General features: G+C 46.8%; 1 protein-coding gene across 3 annotated transcripts in view; it reads right to left on the bottom strand.

Annotated features, from left to right (window-relative positions):
* Positions 1-310: 310 nt before the first annotated feature.
* STK32B (serine/threonine kinase 32B) overlaps positions 311-20020 on the bottom strand; it is a 431273-nt gene continuing 411563 nt past the window's right edge. For all 3 annotated transcript variants that reach the window (XM_030801295.1, XM_030801296.1, XM_030801297.1), the window contains one exon: positions 311-2348. In XM_030801295.1, the coding sequence (XP_030657155.1) occupies positions 2210-2348 (139 nt within the window). In that variant the 3' untranslated portion in view covers positions 311-2209. The remainder of the gene's footprint in view (positions 2349-20020) is intronic.

Genomic DNA, 20020 nt, shown 5'->3' with positions numbered 1-20020 from the left:
TTCTCTGGATGAAGAATTTTCTGTACTTTTTCCTTAGTGAATAGATGGTACCTTAGGAAATACAAAATAGTAACAATAATCATTTAGCTTGTGATCAAGTTAGATAGAGCCTTGAATTGCCAAGCTAAGTTTGATTTCATCCATGGCTTGGTGTCCATACCACCAGTCAAAGTGATTCCATTATTGGCTTGGCGTCCACACCACCAACCATGCCCATTTTTGTGTTTCTAATTAAACTTGAGTCTCTTCACGCTAAGAGGAACGTGGCCCATCCCACCCAACCCTGAATTAAGAACAAAGTGGTGAGAAGGAATGTCCAAGAAATAGTTTATTCCAAACAAGAAATGCCAACTTGAACAGAACCAGGAAATCTGGTGTTCCTAGGGTGACTTCCAGCTCCTGCCCCTAATTCGTGAACTCAGCCCAATAAAAAAAATTTAAGAGCCTCCAGGGTCACAGTGAGGAGAGGAGCAGGCCCCTTATTTCCTGGGGAAGGTGGGTAGCAGGACGGTTGTTCATGGGAACATGAAGTAAAGAAAAGTGTGCAAAACAAGTCAACTGACGAGGAGCACACAATCCAGAAATAGCCTCAGTTCGAAGGAGGAAAACAATGACTATTTCTTTTTAAAAAAACAAAAATATGAAACCTAACCATACATTAAAATGTCTTTTAAGAAATCTAAGAGATGACACGGACAGCCCCAAGGATTGAGTAATCATATAAAAAGTGAAAAATGGAAGTCAGATGAAAAAATACAAACACAATCGAACTTCAGCAGGATGTAACAAATATCAAAGACTCCAGGAAGAACATTTGGAAGAATCCTAAACAGGAGGCTTGTTTGCACAGAAAACTGACCTGCCGGGTGAGTGAAGGAAGAAAGTATCTAAATAATGATGATGATTATGCTGACAAAAAAGTCCATGAGTCATCCAATGCTTGGGGTTACACACAGGATCTTATTTAACCCTATAACTCCCCTGCAATGTTAGTTTTATTATCCCTGTTTAAAAATGAGGAAACTGCCATTCAGAGCGATTGCATGCTTTGCCTAAGGTCTCCCGGTTAGTAGCCAGCAGGGTTGGATTCTGAACACAAACCTGACTCCAAAGTCAAGTCTAAGCTTTCCCTGCTCATCCCAGCATCTTCCAGTTCAAAGGCAAGCTTCTCCCTGAGCAGATCAGAACGTAGTTTGCTTTTTGTGTGAACCCATTTTCCTCCTGAAATAAACTTTCTAAGCACCCATGCTTCCTAATGTATAAATAGGGAGCTGCCCCACCAATACCGATTGGGTACTCTCTGTAGGAAGATGCTGACAAGCTGATTTTACACCCTTCCCAGGAGAGAAAACCCTGAAAGCTGATTGATAGAATTGGAGAGTTCTGCTGCAGGTCTGGGCTTTCGGGCCAGTTGGATGGGGTGCTGATTACACTCCGTAGGAGTAACCAACGCTCAGCGACCCGACTCTCATCTGAATAGACACCTGTGTGCCATCCCAGCACTGGGGATACGGTGGGGGTGAGGACTGCTGAAATTAAAAGGTAAGGATAGTCTTCTTAAATGAGGGGAGGAGTGAGACTGCAGTGCTGAGACCTTGGGGACAAGGCTGGTCTGCATGCTGCACCCTTACAAGCTCAGAAGGACTGTGGCCTGCCAGAGAATGCACATGAAGACACTTCAGGTTTTGCTCCAGGATTTGGCAGCGTTGTTTCCATAGAAGGGGCCAACATATCAGACCTTTATTTTGCTGTCAGGGCTGTGTTTTTCGAAAGTGCCCTCTAACAAGCTAGGATGTGCCAAATTGCAAAGTCATGACGGTCTGATTGCTTTGGGGAATGGGGGTCACTTCAAATATTAAGGTTATATTTTGCATGTAAAAATGATTTTATAACTATCAAAGGTTTTTCATGTTTCCTACCTAATTGGGTTCTCCCCATAATCTTGTCATTTGAAGTGGGGCAGAAGTGTTTAACCCCTTTAGCAGATGCAGAAAACTGAGGCACAGAGAGGGCGTGACTTGTCTGAGGTCACACCTGAGTCAGTCATGGAGATGGGACCAGAACCCAGGCTTCCCAGCTCCAAGTCCAGGGCTTTTTCTGCATCTGATGTTTTCAGGGGTGAGACAGGGACCATCAGGGCACAAAGAGGGGCTCTGGGTGGGCAGGGCAGAGATGAGTGCAGTCCTGTTGAGCAGCAACAAGTGTGGGCTTAGCTGCTGCAGCCATGGGTGCAGGTGTGGGTGAGGAGGTTGTTGTTGCACCCGTCCTGGAGCTTGCTTTGGGCCTGGCCTCCAGCTCGGCTGTCGGTGTCCAAGAGCTGGCTGCCCTGTCCCTGCTGCCTCCTGAGCCTGCAAACAAGCACAGATCTGAGTTAGTGGTGCGGCATGGGGCTGGGCAGGCATGTCCAGGAGACACACTGGGCAGGCAGGGCAACTGTGGAGCCTTCAGCTCAAACCTTCCCCTGCCTGGGCAGATTGATCATTAAGGCATCCAGGGTACTGTGCACTGGAGCCAGATGGGCCTTGGATCAAAGCACAGCTCAGGCGCACTTGGGTGAGTTACTTAATGCATAGTGATTTCTCTGTCTATAGAATGGAGATAATAATTCCCATCTTGTGGTTCCTTGTGATGTTTACTTGAGATCACATATTTATATTTTTGTATGTACCATATATTTATATTGCCCAAGCTCACAGTCAGTAAAGGTGGTGAGTCCCAGGTGTCATTCATTCAGTATACGTGTATTAAATGCCCACTAGTGTACCAGCCACCATGCCTAGGAGCAGGGGATCCTCTGGCAAGCCAAACAGTCATATTCTTTGTCCTCAAGGAGCTCACTGTCAAAAGGGGAGACAGGCACTAATCAAATAATCCCACAAACAAATATCCAAACTGTTGGATAAATCAAAGACGCCATCTTAGGCATCGGTTCTGGGTTCTTCCCCCTCCACTTGGTGCCCCCTAAACCCACCAACTACAGCCCGCCATATAAGCACCCAATCAAAGGAAACACCTCCTGCTAGCCCTGAGGTCCCGCCCTCTGACCAATCACCAATCACCACATCACCCTAAAGGACATAAATACTCAGCCCCAGCAGCTCTCTCTCTCTCTCTCTCTCCCCCGCGCAACCTGACTGCTACCTCTCCAATAAAGATCTCTTGGCTGCCACCGGTGTCATCTCTGACTAGCCTGTCCCTCTTCATTTTGGTGCCGTGACTCGGATCGGGATTCCCCACCTTTAGGTGGGACCCCGATCCCCTTCCCAGGCTCAGTCTAGACCTCCGGCCAGCTTCCACCCATTTTCCTGTTCGCAGAGCTCTTCGCCCACCACCGGCCTCATCTCGGTAAGTTTTCCCCTCCCGGGCCTACCTCTCGGGCAAATCGCCAGACCCTAGCCACTCCCATGATGGACACGTTTTGCCCGACGCCCTTATGGCAGTGGTAGGCCCCTGTCATTCACTTCCACCTCAGCCTGCAGGGAACGGAGTTTTCTCCCTCTCCTCCTCGCGTCTCCAGCCTGGGCCCTTCTCCTTCGCTCATTAAAATCCTGGTACCAGGGGACCCACGGCCTCCTGCCTCTCAGAGGCTCCTGAGTCCTTCCGTTTCGGTGACGATCGATCTGGAGGCTCTGACTCGCTCCGGAGCAAGCAGCCAGCAGGGGGCGCCCTGCCTAGCTCGTCGCCGTCTATTCCTTCCTCTCATTATGGGAGGCTCTGCATCCCTGCCGGCCGACTCCCCGCTACAATGTCTCTTAAATAATTTGTCGGCCCTTGGCCTCGCCTCAGACATCAAACCAAAACACCTAATTAAATTTTGTACTCAAGATTGGCCCACCTATCCCCTAGACAACCAAAACAAATGGCCTCCTTATGGCTCTCTCAATCCTAATCTTCTTCGGGATCTCTACAACTATTGCGTGTGAACAGGAAAATGGGTAGAGATCCCATATATTCACGGCTTCTTCCTCCTACGGGACAGACCTAACCTCTGCCTCCCTTGCGAACCCCAACAGCTCCTTGCTGCTCTTAAACTGCCAACCCCTCCCTCTGCCCCCGACTTCGACCCAGCTGACGAGCCCCCGCCATACCACCACCCTCCGCCCCGCCTTCCGGCCGCCACCCTTCCAGCTGCCGTCCAACACCCAACAGCTTCCCCTCCCCCCACTTCCGCCTCCTCACCCTCCTCACCGCCTGCTCTCTCCTCGTCGTTTAGCCCTCCCATTACTCGCTCAAAATCTTCCCACCCTGTTCTCGCCCTCCTCAGAGAGGTGGCCGGGGCAGAGGGCATTGTTCGCATCCACGTCCCTTTCTCTATAGCTGACCTATCTCAAATCGAAAAACGTTTAGGTTCTTACACCTCTAACTCTTCTTCATACATCAAAGAATTTCAGTACCTTTGCCAAGCTTATAGCCTCACCTTCCATGACATCTACACGGTCCTTTCTAACACCCTTCTTCCTGAAGAGCATAGGCGAGTTTGGGAACATGCTCGCGCTCATGCAGATGAGGTCCACCAAACAGCCCCAGCCCTGCCACTGGGGGCGCAGGCGGTGCCAGAACAGGAGCCCAACTGGGACTATAACACACAAAACGGCACAGCAGCCCGAGACCATTTCGCCACTTGCCTAATAGCTGGACCGTGTAGAGCAGCTCAGAAGGCAGTCAATTTTGAAAAACTTCATGAAATAATATAGGACAAACATGAAAACCCCTCCGCTTTCCTTGACAGCCTTACAAAGGCACTTCAACAATATACCACTATAGATCCCGAAACCCCCAACGGTAGACAACTCCTCCTCATGTCCCACTTCTTTGCCCAAAGCTTCCCTGATGTCGGAAACAAATTAAAAAAGCTAGACAGAGGCCCCTTCACTCCCCAATCCGAGATACTAGCAACGGCGTTCACGGTTTATCATAACCGGGACGAGAAGGCAAGAAAACAAAAATACCAATTATTAGCACAGGCCCTCCAGGCCCCTTCTCAGCCCATAATAAAATCACACAGCCACAAGGCGTTGTCTGGTCATCGGCCCACACATGAGCCCTCTGGTCCCTGCTTTAAATGTGGAAAGGAGGGACATTGGGCCTGGCAGTGCCCAAGTCCCAGTCCCCCCAAAAAGCCATGCCCCAAATGCCACCTGTCTGGCCACTGGGCCGTAGACTGCCCCGGCCCCCGAAGGGGAGCCAGGTCAGCCTCCAGCTCTACACCCGACCTCCTAGGTCTGGCCATCGAAGATTGACGGGGCCTTGGGACTCCTCTCCTGACACAAATCATCACTGCTCAGGAGCCCAGGGTCTCGTTAACAGTAGATGGACGGCTTATCACATTTCTCCTTGACACCAGAGCTACCTTCTCGGTTGTGAGGGAATTGTAGGGTGTCACTTCCCTTTTTGGATCTCCTATAGTCAGGGTTGGAGGCCAAACCATACGTGCGAGAGCCACCCCTCCTCTCTCCTGCACCTTCTCCGGCCACATATTTTCTCACCAGTTCCTAGTCATGCCCCAGTGCCCCCTTCCCCTACTAGGAAGGGCTATCCTCTCTAAATTCAAAACCTCTATCACCTTTAATCCAGCCACCCTCCCAAAATCCACCTCACTCATTGCCCTAGTTGCTGATTCCATATACCAGGCTCCTGCTCCTCCTCCACCTTCGCTCCCAACAGGTGTCAATCCTGTAGTTTGGGATGCTACCACCCCTTTGTTAGCACTATGCACCCCCATACAAATCTCCCTCAAAAATCCACATTACTTTCCCAGCCAACCCCAATATCCTCTCCCCACCTCTAGTCTGAGGGGATTACAACCAGTTATCTCCAATCTCCTCATGAAGGGGTTCCTTAGACCCACTCGCCATTCAACACCCCCATTCTTGCAGTAAAAAAATCCAATGGCACATTCCGCCTCGTTCAGGACCTCAGGCTCATTAATGAAGCCGTTAAACCCATTCACTCCCTAGTCCCCAACCCCTATACTCTCTTGTCCTCAATTCCTCCAAGCGCCACACACTTCTCAGTGGTTGATCTCAAGGATGCTTTCTTCACCATTCCTTTCTCCCCCCAATCACAAGATCTCTTTGCTTTCACCTGGACTGACCCAGACACCAAACAGTCACAACAACTGACATGGACCGTTCTTCCCCAAGGGTTCAGAGATAGCCCTCACATTTTTGGCCAAACCCTAGCTTCAGACCTAAAAACACTGAGACTTCCCCAATCCGTCCTCCTGCAATATGTAGATGATCTCCTTTTGTGCAGTCCTTCTCTAGCCATCTCCCAGGCCGACACTACTTCCCTTCTCAATTTCCTCGTAGACAAAGGCTACCGAGTATCCCCTCAAAAGGTCCAACTCTCATTAACACAAGTCACCTATCTAGGAGTCCTTCTCTCTCAAGACTCAAAGGCCATCACATTAGATTGCAAAAGCTTCATCAAAAACCTCCCCATCCCCAAAACAAAACAAGAAATCCTCTCATTCTTAGGACTAGCAGGCTACTTTAGAACATGGATCCCTAACTACTCCCTCCTAGCAAAACCCCTCTACGACCTGTCTCAAGGAGCCCCATCCGAGCCCATAGATTCTGCAGCCCAACGACCTTTCCACTCACTTCAACAAGCACTGTTAAGAGCTCCAGCTCTACACCTTCCAAATTTAGAAAAACCTTTTGTTTTATATGTCCACAAGCACCATGGCCTAGCCCTAGGAGTCTTGGGACAAATGCAAGGACCCACATTGGCTGCAGTAGCATATTTGTCCAAACAACTGGACCCCACCGTGCGAGGGTGGGCCCCTTGCCTCTGGGCCTTGGCGGCTGCCTACTTGCTGGTCGTAGAATCTAAAAAACTCACATTTGGGGCCAACGTTACCATCACCTCCCCCAACCAACTAAAGGACCTTCTAACATACAAGAGCCTGCAAACACTCCCCGCCTGCCGCGTCCTGTCACTACTTGTCTCTTTCCTACATGATCCTACTGTTTCATTCCAATCCTGCGTGCCCCTCAATCCCGCCACCCTCTTACCTCTTTCACAAACCCCCCCTTTACATAAGTGTATCGAGACTTTAGAGTCCCTCCTACCGTGTCCAAGCCACATCTCTGAAGGACCTTTAGATAGCCCAGATCACACATGGTTTACCGATGGTAGCTCCTTCTCATTAAACGGACAGCACCTAGCAGGGTACACTATAGTCTCCCTAACCCAGACCATTGAAGCGAAGCCCCTGCCCTCCCAAACTACCAACCAACAAGCTGAACTCATAGCAGCCACTCAAGCATTCCAACTGGCAGCAGACTCCTCACTCACACTATACACAGACTCCAAATATGTTTTCCACATCTTACTCTCCCACTCTGCCATTTGGAAAGAGAGAGGACTACTCACAACAAAAGGAACATCTATCACCAACGCTACCTTCATCACATGCCTTCTCCAAGCCTCTCTACTTCCTACCAAAATAGGAATAGTCCACTGCAAGTCCCACCAAGCTGACTCGTCCCCAATAACACAAGGCAATAATAAAGCTGACCAAGAGGCAAAACAGGCAGTGCTGTCGTTTCTGCCCCGCACAATCATGATAACAACAAACAGACTTCCAAACCCTTCACAGTACACACAAGACCCTCCACAACACTCACAGCCACCTAACCTCCCAAAGCACACCCTCTTTTCATACCTCCACTCTATCTTCCATAGAAGCCCCCAATCATTAAAAACATTTCTAAGCTCCTTCTTCACCCTCGATTCTTCAGATCTACAGTTCCTCCAACAGCTCACATCTACCTGCTCCATTTGTCAACGCACAAACCCACAAACCCCACTAAGGCCGGGACCTTTCCCAACTCACCAATCCAGAGGACATATTCCGGGAAGTGATTGGCAACTAGATTTCACTCATATGCCCCCCATAAAAAAACTTAGCTATCTCTTAGTCCTCGTAGATACCTTTTCTGGGTGGGCTGAAGCATTCCCGACCACAAACAAAAGAGCCAGCACAGTTGCCTCTATCCTTTTATCAGAAATTATCCCAAGATTCGGAATCCCAACCTCTCTCCAAACTGACAATGGCCCTAAATTCACTTCCCACATTTCACAAGACATAACAACTACACTTAATATCCCCCGGCACTTCCATATCCCATATCACCCCCAGTCCTCAGGGAAAGTTGAACAAACCAATCGCACACTCAGAGAGACCCTTACTAAACTCTCCTTAGAATTACATCTAGACTGGGTTAAGCTATTGCCTACAGCTTTGTTTCGACTCCGAGTTCTGCCAAAAAAGCCTTCCCTTATGTCCCCTTTTGAAATCATGTATGGTCTCCTGGCACTTCCACCTGGCATTGAGCCCACTTCAAAAATAGTCCCAGCAGGCATCAGCTACCCCCTCCTGTCCTTCAACCGTGGTGAGCTATGGAAAAGGCAAGACTGCCTCCTTCCCGATGCCACCAACCCACAACCTCCATTTCCCCTCAAGCCAGGAGAATGGGTTTTCTACTCTCTACCAAGCCACACACAAGTAGCCCCACTAACCCCAAAGTGGAAAGGGCCCCTCCAAATTGTGCTTTGCACCCCTACTGCCACTAAGCTCCAAGAATCACCAGGGCATCTAACTCCTTGGCTTCACATTTCCAGGTTAAAATCAGCCATGAACCCGGATCAAACAAGAAGTCTAGCCACCTCCTCACATTCCACAAAATACACTTGCACACCCATACCTCACAGCCCTCTCAAACTCTGCATTTCCAAAGTGCCATCCCTTCCGCCCATTCCAGAAGCCTAAAGTCCCACCACCATGCATGTTCCTCCCTCTGGGACACTCTTAAACCCCCTCTCATGGCTTGGCTTCTTTCCTACCTAGGCCCATTACTGGGGGCCCTAGCATTCTGTGCTCTACTCCCTTGCCTTACTAGGTTCAATATTTAACCAAACGTTTAACCAGCTTCTCCTTAGAAACTACCAACTTCTAGCAACGTGTGAAGACACAATTGGCTCTAGAGAAAACCTCACAGAGTGCTGACACCCCGTCCATCAACAGCTCGCCTTCACAAGTTGCCTCTACAAGGGTATGTCTGCTTAAAGCCTCCTACAACCCACACCCTAAATTAAACTGTCATTTTATTTTCCTACAGCTCCATAGCCCACCCCCAGGCTATTAAAGATGGACACTAACCAGTTCCATCAGTTCCTAACCAATCTCCACACCGACAGCTGGCTCATCGATGATCCAACCTTACCTCTAAGGTGGCTCACCACACTCAACGACCTCTACCTACAAGGCACACCCCAAGAAATTTTATCCCTACTGCTCGGAATCATACTCCTACTATACCCCAACCCTCCCAAGCCAAACTCCCTTCCACTTTCCCCCTCACAACGCCCCTTCTCAGCAGGAAGCAGCCAGAAAGACGACAATGCCCACTTTCCATTTTAAACCAATAAAAAGGGAGGAATATTGGATAAATCAAAGACGCCATCTTAGGCATCGGTTCCAGGTTCTTCCCCCTCCACTTGGCGCCCCCTAAACCCACCAAGCACAGCCCGCCAAATAAGCACCCAATCAAAGGAAACACCTCCTGCTAGCCCCGAGGTCCCGCCCTCTGACCAATCACCAATCACCACATCACCCTAAAGGACATAAATACTCAGCCCCAGCAGCTCTCTCTCTCCCCCGTGCGACCTGACCGCTACCTCTCCAATAGAGATCTCTTGGCTGCCACCGGTGTTGTCTCTGACTAGCCTGTCGCCCTTCACAAACAGTTAAACACAGACTTACAAAATATCCTATTACAAACTATCTTGAGAGGGATGATTCCAAAGATTGCATTTCCTAGCAGTTGGCCACTTGGTCACCTTTCACATGTTGGAAGATGTCAATATCCCTCTGTTTCTGACCTTCAAGTTAAAGTTCATTCACTGTACCACAGCTGTCACTGCATGTGGATGGTGGCAGCAAGAACGGAATGGAGACATTTAAAGAGGCAGTGAGAATTTTTAGAGCAGGGAAGAACTCAACTCACATCCTGGCTCTCAACACTTTCTACTTGAGTTATGTTAGTCAAGTCACTTTATCTTCTTAGCCTCAGCTTTCTTATGTAAAACTAGGGATTATAAGTCGGTGGAGCCAAGATGGCCAAATAGGAACAGCTCCGGTCTACAGCTCCCAGTGTGAGCGATGCAGGAGACGGGTGATTTCTGCATTTCCATCTGAGGTACCAGGTTCATCTCACTAGACAGTGGGCGCAGAACAGTGGGTGCAGCGCACTGTGCGCGAGCTGAAGCAGGGCGAGGCATTGCCTCACTCGGGAAGTGCAAGGGGTCAGGGAGTTCCCTTTCCTAGTCAAAGAAAGGGGTGAAAGACGGCACCTGGAAAATCGGGTCACTCCCACCCTAATACTGCGCTTTTCCAGTGGGCTTAACAAACGGCACACCAGGAGATTATATCCCGCATCTGGCTTGGAGGGTCCTACGCCCACCGAGTCTTGCTGATTGCTAGCTAGCACAGCAGTCTGAGATTAAACTATAAGGCCACAGCCAGGCAGGGGGAGGGGCGCCCACCATTGCTCAGGCTTGATTAGGTAAACAAAGCAGCCTGGAAGCTGGAACTGGGTGGAGCCCACCACAGCTCAAGGAGGCCTGCCTGCCTCTGTAGGCTCCACCTCTGGGGGCAGGGCACAGACAAACAAAAAGACAGCAGTAACCTCTGCAGACTTAAATGTCCCTGTCTGACAGCTCTGAAGAGAGTAGTGGTTCTCCCAGCACACAGCTGGAGATCTGAGAATAGGCAGACTGCCTCCTCAAGTGGGTCCCTGACCCCCGAGCAGCCTAACTGGGAGGCGCCCCCCAGTAGGGGCAGACTGACACCTCACACGGCCGGGTACTCCTCTGAGACAAAACTTCCAGAGGAACGATCAGGCAGCAGCATTCATGGTTCACAAAAAATCTGCTGTTCTGCAGCCACCACTGCTGACACCCAGGCAAACAGGGTCTGGAGTGGACCTCTAGCAAACTCCAACAGTCCTGCAGCTGAGGGTCCTGTCTGTTAGAAGGAAAAGTGACAAACAGAAAGGACATCCACACCAAAAACCCATCTGTACATCACCATCATCAAAGACCAAAAGTAGATAAAACCACAAAGATGGGGAAAAACAGAGCAGAAAAACTGGAAACTCTAAAAAGCAGAGCGCCTCTCCTCCTCCAAAGGAACTCAGTTCCTCACCAGCAACGGAACAAAGCTGGACGGAGAATGACTTTGACAAGTTGAGAGAATAAGGCTTCAGACGATCAAACTACTCCGAGCCACAGGAGGAAATTCAAGCCAAAGGCAAAGAAGTTAAAAACTTTGAAAAAGAATTAGACGAATGTATAACTAGAATAACCAATACAGAGAAGTGTTTAAAGGAGCTGATGGAGCTGAAAGCCAAGGCTCAAGAACTACGTGAAGAATGCAGAAGCCTTAGGAGCTGATGCGATCAACTGGAAGAAAGGGTATCAGTGATGGAAGATGAAATGAATGAAATGAAGCGAGAAGGGAAGGCTAAAGAAAAAAGAATAAAAAGAAACGAACAAAGCCTCCAAGAGATAAGGGACTATGTGAAAAGACCAAATCTACGTCTGATTGGTGTACCTGAAAGTGATGGGGAGAATGGAACCAAGTTGGAAAACACTCCGCAGGATATCATCCAGGAGAACTTCCCCAATCTAGCAAGGCAGGCCAACATTCAGATTCAGGAAATACAGAGAATGCCACGAAGATACTCCTCCAGAACAGCAACTCCAAGACACATAATTGTCAGATTCACAGAAGTTGAAATGAAGGAAAAAATGTTAAGAGCAGTTGGAGAGAAAGGTCAGGTTACCCACAAAGGGAAGCCCATCAGACTAACAGCATCTCTTGGCAGAAACTCTACAAGCCAGAAGAGAGTGGGGGCCAATATTCAACATTCTTAAAGAATTTTCAACCCAGAATTTCATATCCAGCCAAACTAAGCTTCATATCCAGCCAAACTAAGCTTCATAAGTGAAGGAGAAATAAAATACTTTACAGACAAGCAAATGCTGAGAGATTTTGTCACCACCAGGCCTGCCCTAAAAGAGCTCCCGAAGGAAGCACTAAACATGGAAAGGAACAACTGGTACCAGCCACTGCAAAATCATGCCAAATTGTAAAGACCACCAAGGCTAGGAAGAAACTGCATCAACCTACGAGCAAAATAACCAGCTAACATCATAATGACAGGATCAAATTCACACATAACAATATTAACTTTAAATGTAAATGGACTAAATGCTCCAATTAAAAGATGCAGAATGGCAAATTGGATAAAGAGTCAAGACCCATCAGTGTGCTGTATTCAGGAAACCCATCTCACATGCAGAGACACACATAGGCTCAAAATAAAAGGATGGAGGAAGATCTACCAAGCAAATGGAAAACAAAAAAAGGCAGGGGTTGCAATCCTAGTCTCTGATAAAACAGACTTTAAACCAACAAAGATCAAAAGAGACAAGGCCATTATATAATGGTAAAGGGATCAATTCAGCAAGAAGAGCTAACTATCCTAAATATATATGCACCCAATACAGGAGCACCCAGATTCATAAAGCAAGTCCTGAGTGACCTACAAAGAGACTTAGACTCCCACACAATAATAATGGGAAACTTTAACACCCCACTGTCAACATTAGACAGATCAACGAGACAGAAAGTTAACAAGGATACCCAGGAATTGAACTCAGCTCTGCACCAAGCGGACCTAATAGACATCTACAGAACTGTCCACCCCAAATCAACAGAATATACATTTTTTTCAGCACCACACCACACCTATTCCAAAATCGACCACATAGTTGGAAGTAAAGCTCTCCTCAGCAAATGTAAAAGAACAGAAATTATAACAAACTGTCTCTCAGACCACAGTGCAATCAAACTAGAACTCAGGATTAAGAAACTCACTCAAAACTGCTCAACTACATGGAAACTGAACAACCTGCTACTGAATGACTACTGGGTGCATAACGAAATGAAGGCAGAAATAAAGATGTTCTTTGAAACTAACGAGAACAAAGACACAACATACCAGAATCTCTGGGACACGTTCAAAGCAGTGTGTAGAGGGAAATTTGTAGCACTAAATGCCCACAAGAGAAAGCAGGAAAGATCTAAAAATGACACCCTAACATCGTAATTAAAAGAACTAGAGAAGCAAGAGCAAACACATTCAAAAGCTAGCAGAAGGCAAGAAATAACTAAAATCAGAGCAGAACTGAAGGAAATAGAGACACAAAAAACCCTTCAAAAAATCAATGCATCCAGGAGCTGTTTTTTTGAAAAGATCAACAAAATTGATAGGGCACTAGCAAGACTAATAAAAGAGAAGAATCAGATAGACGCAATAAAAAATGATAAAGGGGATATCACCACCGATCCCACAGAAATACAATCTACCATCAGAGAATACTACCAACACCTCTACGCAAATAAACTGAAAATCTAGAAGAAATGGATAAATTCCTTGACACATACACCCTCCCAAGACTAAACCAGGAAGACATTGAATCTCTGAATAGACCAATAACAGGCTCTGAAATTGAGGCAATAATTAATAGCTTACCCACCAAAAAGAGTCCAGGACCAGATGGATTCACAGCCAAATTCTACCAGAGGTACAAGGAGGAGCTGGTACCATTCCTTCTGAAACTATTACAATCAATAGAAAAAGAGAGGATCCTCCCTAACTCATTTTATCAGGCCAGCATCATCCTGATACCAAAGCCTGGCAGAGACATAACAAAAAAAGAGAACTTTTAGACCAATATCCTTGATGAACATCGATGCAAAAATCCTCAATACAATACTGGCAAACCGAATCCAGCAGCACATCAAAAAGCTTATCCACCATGATCAAGTGGGCTTCATCCCTGGGATGCAAGGCTGGTTCAACATATGCAAATCAATAAATGTAATCCAGCATATAAACAGAACCAATGACAAAAACCATATGATTATCTCAATAGATGCAGAAAAGGCCTTTGACAAAATTCAACAATGCTTCATGCTAAAAACTCTCAATGAATTAGGTATTGATGGGACATATCTCAAAATAATAAGAGCTATCTATGACAAACCCACAGCCAATATCATACTGAATGGGCAAAAACTGGAAGCATTCCCTTTGAAAACTGGCACAAGACAGGGATGCCCTCTCTCACTACTCCTATTCAACATAGTGTTGGAAGTTCTGGCCAGGGCAGTCAGGCAGGAGAAGGAAATAAAGGGCATTCAATTAGGAAAAGAGGAAGTCAAATTGTCCCTGTTTGCAGATGACATGATTGTATATCTAGAAAACCCCATCATCTCAGCCCAAAATCTCCTTAAGCTGATAGGCAACTTCAGGAAAGTCTCAGGATACAAAATCAATGTGCAAAACTCACAAGCATTCTTATACACCAATAACAGACAAACAGAGAGCCAAATCATGAGTGAACTCCCATTCACAATTGCTTCAAAGAGAATAAAATATCTAGGAATCCAACTTACAAGGGACGTGAAGGAACTCTTCAAGGAGAACTACAAACCACTGCTCAGTGAATTAAAAGAGGACACAAACAAATGGAGGAACATTCCGTGCTCATGGATAGGAAGAATCAATATTGTGAAAATGGCCATACTGCTCAAGGTAATTTATAGATTCAATGCCATCCCCATCAAGCTACCAATGACTTTCTTCACAGAATTGGAAAAGACTACTTTAAAGTTCATATGGAACCAAAAAAGAGCCTGCATTGCCAAGTCAATCTTAAGCCAAAAGAACAAAGCTGGAGGCATCACGCTACCTGACTTCAAACTATACTACAAGGCTACAGTAACCAAAACAGCATGGTACTGGTACGAAAACAGACATACAGACCAATGGAACAGAACAGAGCCCTCAGAAATAATGCCACATATCTACAACCATCTGATCTTTGACAAACCTGACAAAAACAAGCAATGGGGAAAGGATTCCCTATTTAATAAATGGTGCTGGGAAAACTGGCTAGCCATATGTAGAAAGCTGAAACTGGATCTCTTCCTTACACCTTATACAAAAATTAATTCAAGATGGATTAAAGACTTACATGGTAGACCTAAAACCATAAAAACCCTAGAAGAAAACCTAGGCAATATCATTCAGGACATAGGCATGGGCAAGGACTTCATGTCTAAAACACCAAAAGCAATGGCAACAAAAGCCAAAATTGACAAATGGGATCTAATTAAACTAAACAGCTTCTGCACAGCAAAGAAACTACCATCAGAGTGAACAGGCAACCTACAGAATGGGAGAAAATTTTTGCAATCTACTCATCTGACAAAGGGCTAATATCCAGAATCTACAATGAACTTAAAGAAATTTACAAGAAAAAAACAACTCCATCAAAAAGTGGGCAAAGAATATGAACAGACACTTCTCAAAAGAAGACATTTATGCAGCCAAAAGACACATGAAAAAATGCTCATCATCACTGGCCATCAGAGAAAGGCAAATCAAAACCACAATGAGATACCATCTCACACCAGTTAGAATGGCCATCATTAAAAAGTCAGGAAACAACAGGTGCTGGAGAGGATGTGGAGAAATAGGAACACTTTTACACTGTTGGTGGGACTGTAAACTAGTTCAACCATTGAGGAAGTCAGTGTGGCGATTCCTCAGGGATCTAGAACTAGAAATACCATTTGACCCAGCCATCCCATTACTGGGTATATGCCCAAAGGATTATAAATCATGCTGCTTTAAAGACACATGCACACATATGTTTATTATGGCACTATTCACAATAGCAAAGACTTGGACCCAAGCCAAATGTCCAACAATGATAGACTAGATTAAGGGAATGTGGCACATATACACCATGGAATACTATGCAGCCATAAAAAATGATGAGTTCATGTCCTTTGTAGGGACATGGATGAAGCTGGAAACCATCATTCTCAGCAAACTATCACAAGGACAAAAAACCAAACACCACATGTTCTTACTCATAGGTGGGAGTTGAACAATGAGAACACATGGACACAGGAAGGGGAACATCACACACCGGGGCCTGTCGTGGAGTGGGTGGAGGTGGGAGGGATAGCATTAGGAGATATACCTAATGTTAAATGGTAAGTTAATGGGTGCAGCACACCAACATGGCACATGTATACATACGTAACTAACCTGCACATTGTGCACATGTACTCTAAAACTTAAAGTATAATAAAAGAAAAAAACGTGGTCTCCACAATCCTTTATCTTAATCTAAACGTTCTTTTCCATTGATCCCAAGTCTTCAGATAAACTCAACTAATTGTTAACCAGAAAATGTTTAAATTTACCTATAGCCTGAAAGCTCCCCCACCAACCCTGCTTTGAGTTGTCCTGCCTTTCTGAACCAAACCAATGTATTTCTTAAATGTATTTGATTGATGTCTCATTTCTCCCTAAAATGTTTAAAACCAAGCTGTACCCCGACCACCTTGGGCACATGTATGTTCTCAGCACCTCCTGAGGGCTGTGTCATGGGCCATGGTCACTCATATTTGGCTCAGAATAAACCTCTTCAAATATTTTACAGAGTTTGACTCTTTCTGTCAACAGTGTGTATTGATTTAAAAAATGAAAAGAAGATAATATTTGACACAATACTTAATTGAATGGCACTATATCAGTCTGATAACTTTGTACATAATTAATATTACTAGCAAACATTGGGTAGTGCTGTCACCGAGGCTGTTAAATGCTTAACATGTGTGCCATTTGTTCTTAAGACAATCCTATGAAGTACATATTAATACCCCATTTTACAATTAGAAAGCTGAGGCACTAGTTTGAGGTCTAAGGCCACAAAGCTAAAATCAGGATTTGTACCCAGGCAGTCTGGTTCCGGAGCGTGTGCTTTTAGCCATTTACATATCCTGCCTCTCTGTAGTTAAAAAAGAAACGCCCTGAAACAAAACCCCAAAAAACCGCAAACACAGAGTTGAAATGACTGGAAAGCTGTGGGAGGACACATACCAAATTGAATAATGGTAATCGAGTTGGAAATGGAGGGTGGATATTGAAAGAGAAAAACGCAAAAGTCATTCAGTTCCATTGTGCATACACTGCAAGAATCCCTGCTCTAGAATCCCTGGCAGAGACCCAGCCAGTCTTACCCAAGCCCTGCTCCCACCTCCCAAGGCAGCCCATCCCATCTGGGAATAGCTGAAGTCCTGAGAAACTTTTCCTTCACATAGAATTGAAATGGAGAAATCTGCTGCCTGAGAGCTCCATCTCCACTCCACCTCCACTGGCCTGAGGTCTGCTTTCTGGAACTATTAAATATTTGGATGATTCCAGTTTCTTTCTCATGGGATATTCCTCCAATTCTTAGAAGTCCCCTAGACTAGGCCGGGCATGGTGGCTCACATCTGTAATCCCAGCACTTTGGGAGGCTGAGGCGGGTGGATCACCTGAGGTCGGGAATTTGAGACCAGCCTGACCAACATGGTGAAACCCTGCCTCTACTAAAAATACAAAATTAGCCGGGCGTGGTGGTGGGTGCCTGTAATCCCAGCTACTTGGTAGGCTAAGGCAGGAGAATTGCTTGAGCCCGGGAGGCGGAGGTTGCAGTGAGCCGAGATCATGCCACTTCACTCCAGACTGGGTGACAGAACAGGACTCCATCTTAAAAACAAAACAACAAAACAAAACAACAAAACAACAACAACAAAAAGAACAAAGAAAAAGAAAAAAGAACTCCCCGGGACTAACTGTCTCCTGCCTCCCTCTGGATCCACTTTGTACCACCTCCACCTCTTGTCAGCCTGGGAGTCTGACTTGGAGGAGCCATAGCCTAGGTGCCCATGGCCTGTGGGCTTCCAGCTGGGCATGGCCAATGGGAAGCCCCAGCAGAAGTCAGAGAGAGCAAGGGGTGCCAAGTGTGGGCACTGGTTCCCTAGCTTCCTCCCTGCACTGCCGCCTGGAGTTGCTGGGAACATTGGAGGTCACTGCTCCAGTCAAGGCAGCCCCTTGATTGAGGCTCTCCATCCCCTCATCTCCTCCAGCCTCCAGGGAGTAACACCTTGGCTTCTATGGAGCCCTAGGGTACTGCAGAGCCACTGTGGTGTCTCTGTACCCACTCCACGTAAACGATTCTTTGTAAGTAAATTATCCTTTGAGTGTTTTCTCTGGGACTCTAACACAACATCTTTCCAGTCTCCCAGAGATTTCTCTTTTCTAAGTAAAAACTCAGTATAACTGGGGGTTCCACTTTTAAACCTCAACAGTTATTGGGAGATAACCTTGTAGGCAATTCTGATCTCACGAATTCAATAACAGCCTTTGGCCAGAAGCATTAAAGTTCTGCCAGTCTTATCAGCTGTTGCCTGAAGCAAAACACATTTGAGGGAGTCTTTGGCATTCAGCCAAACCCTGGGTGCTAAATGCCGACAATGCAAAACGCAAGGGATTCTCTTACCATCTTCTCCTCTCCCTCTCTCCGCCCCTTTGCAAATGAGACGGCTCTGGCAGAACTGAAGGGCAGCAGTCTCTGGTTTCTGAGTCATGGGGGATTGATTTTCCCTATTTGTTGAGTGTTTCTTCATTCTACAACTTCTCATTTAAAACCTACATCCCATCCTTTGGGAGAAAAGTGAACCAGGCCCATTTTTAGGGTGAGAATGGATGGGCAACTGGTAGTAGGTCCCATGGCTTTTCAGAGGGGAGTCGAGAGTTCAAATGCAGAACTCTGCTCTTCCCCTCTTCCCAGCTAAGCATTCTTTCCACAGCCCCATTCTGGGCACCAGTACCAGTTGATTTCTCCCTAGACTCAGAGGTGAGGCTGAGCTTTTCTGCCTCAGCTGGCTTAAGGGTGAGGTTTGCTGGGTCCTCCCTGGTGTGGGTGGGGGCACTGGAAGGACCTGCACTGGGGGCCTGACGGATGGGCAGTCACTAGGGGTCCTCACCACGCACACTGGCCCCTGTTCCCAGCACACGGCAGGATTGAAGTTCTGGGCTCCCTTGGTGTTAAGTGAGGCCATGTGACTAGTTCCGGCCAGTGAGCATGAATGGAAGTGCTGCGTGCTACCATCAGGCAGGAGCATGTAATTCCCAATGGCAAAACTCTCCAGAGGGCTCTTCCGTCTGTCACGATCACTGCCATACGGAGGGGAGTGAGAAGCAGCAGGAAGATGTAGGAGCTGCACTCCTACTGCTGACCTGCCGTGGACATACAGCGTGAACAAGGAACACGCTTGGTTGTTGTTAAGTCACTGAAACTGTGCGTTTGTACCTGGTTATGGGCTCAGAGAGGGGATCTGGGGATCCAGATGCTGGTGGGTGGTGAATAATGGACTCTGAGCCATTCTGAGCCAGAGCTCCCATCAGGACCTCTAGACTGTGTCTCTAGACAGGAAATGAGGCATTTGAGGGTTTTAAGCCATTTGAGAGGACACAATTCAATTCAACACAGGGGTCTCAGGCAGAGAGTCTAAGGCTTTTTCATAAGAAGCCAGGGTGTGTGCTAACGGCTAGATTAAGCAGTGAAAATCAACTTTAAGGACCCATAGGAAAGTTACTAGTTGCCCCTGTGTGCTTATTTCAGAACATCTCACTGCTTGTATTCTGTATTTTACATGAGTTAGCCGTCCACTGTGGGACTGCTACCTCCATGCCTGAGCAGCTGGCCCTCCCTGCAAGTTCTCCTTCCCAACATCCCCATCCATCTCTAGTTACTGTGTTCCACCTGCCCAGAGCTGGGAGCAGAGGGGCCAGGTGAGGAGACCACCTGCCTTCTCTCTATTACTTTGTCCAGCCCTCAGCATCTGTCGCTCTCGATTCTTTCATCTCGTGGACACCATGAACCCTACACTAGCATCTTTAGTTTCCGAGTAGAGTGGACTGCCATTATTTTGTCTTTCTAACACTGGGTTTAAACAGGCGCTCCCACCTTTTCATAGACCTTCCCTTCTAGGTCATAGCCATCGGTCTAAGGCAGGGCACCTGGTCCAGGCAGC

Source organism: Nomascus leucogenys, chromosome 20, assembly GCF_006542625.1.
Source record: "Nomascus leucogenys isolate Asia chromosome 20, Asia_NLE_v1, whole genome shotgun sequence".
Classification (NCBI taxonomy): domain Eukaryota; kingdom Metazoa; phylum Chordata; class Mammalia; order Primates; family Hylobatidae; genus Nomascus; species Nomascus leucogenys.
This window is presented reverse-complemented; position numbering and strand designations above follow the sequence as displayed.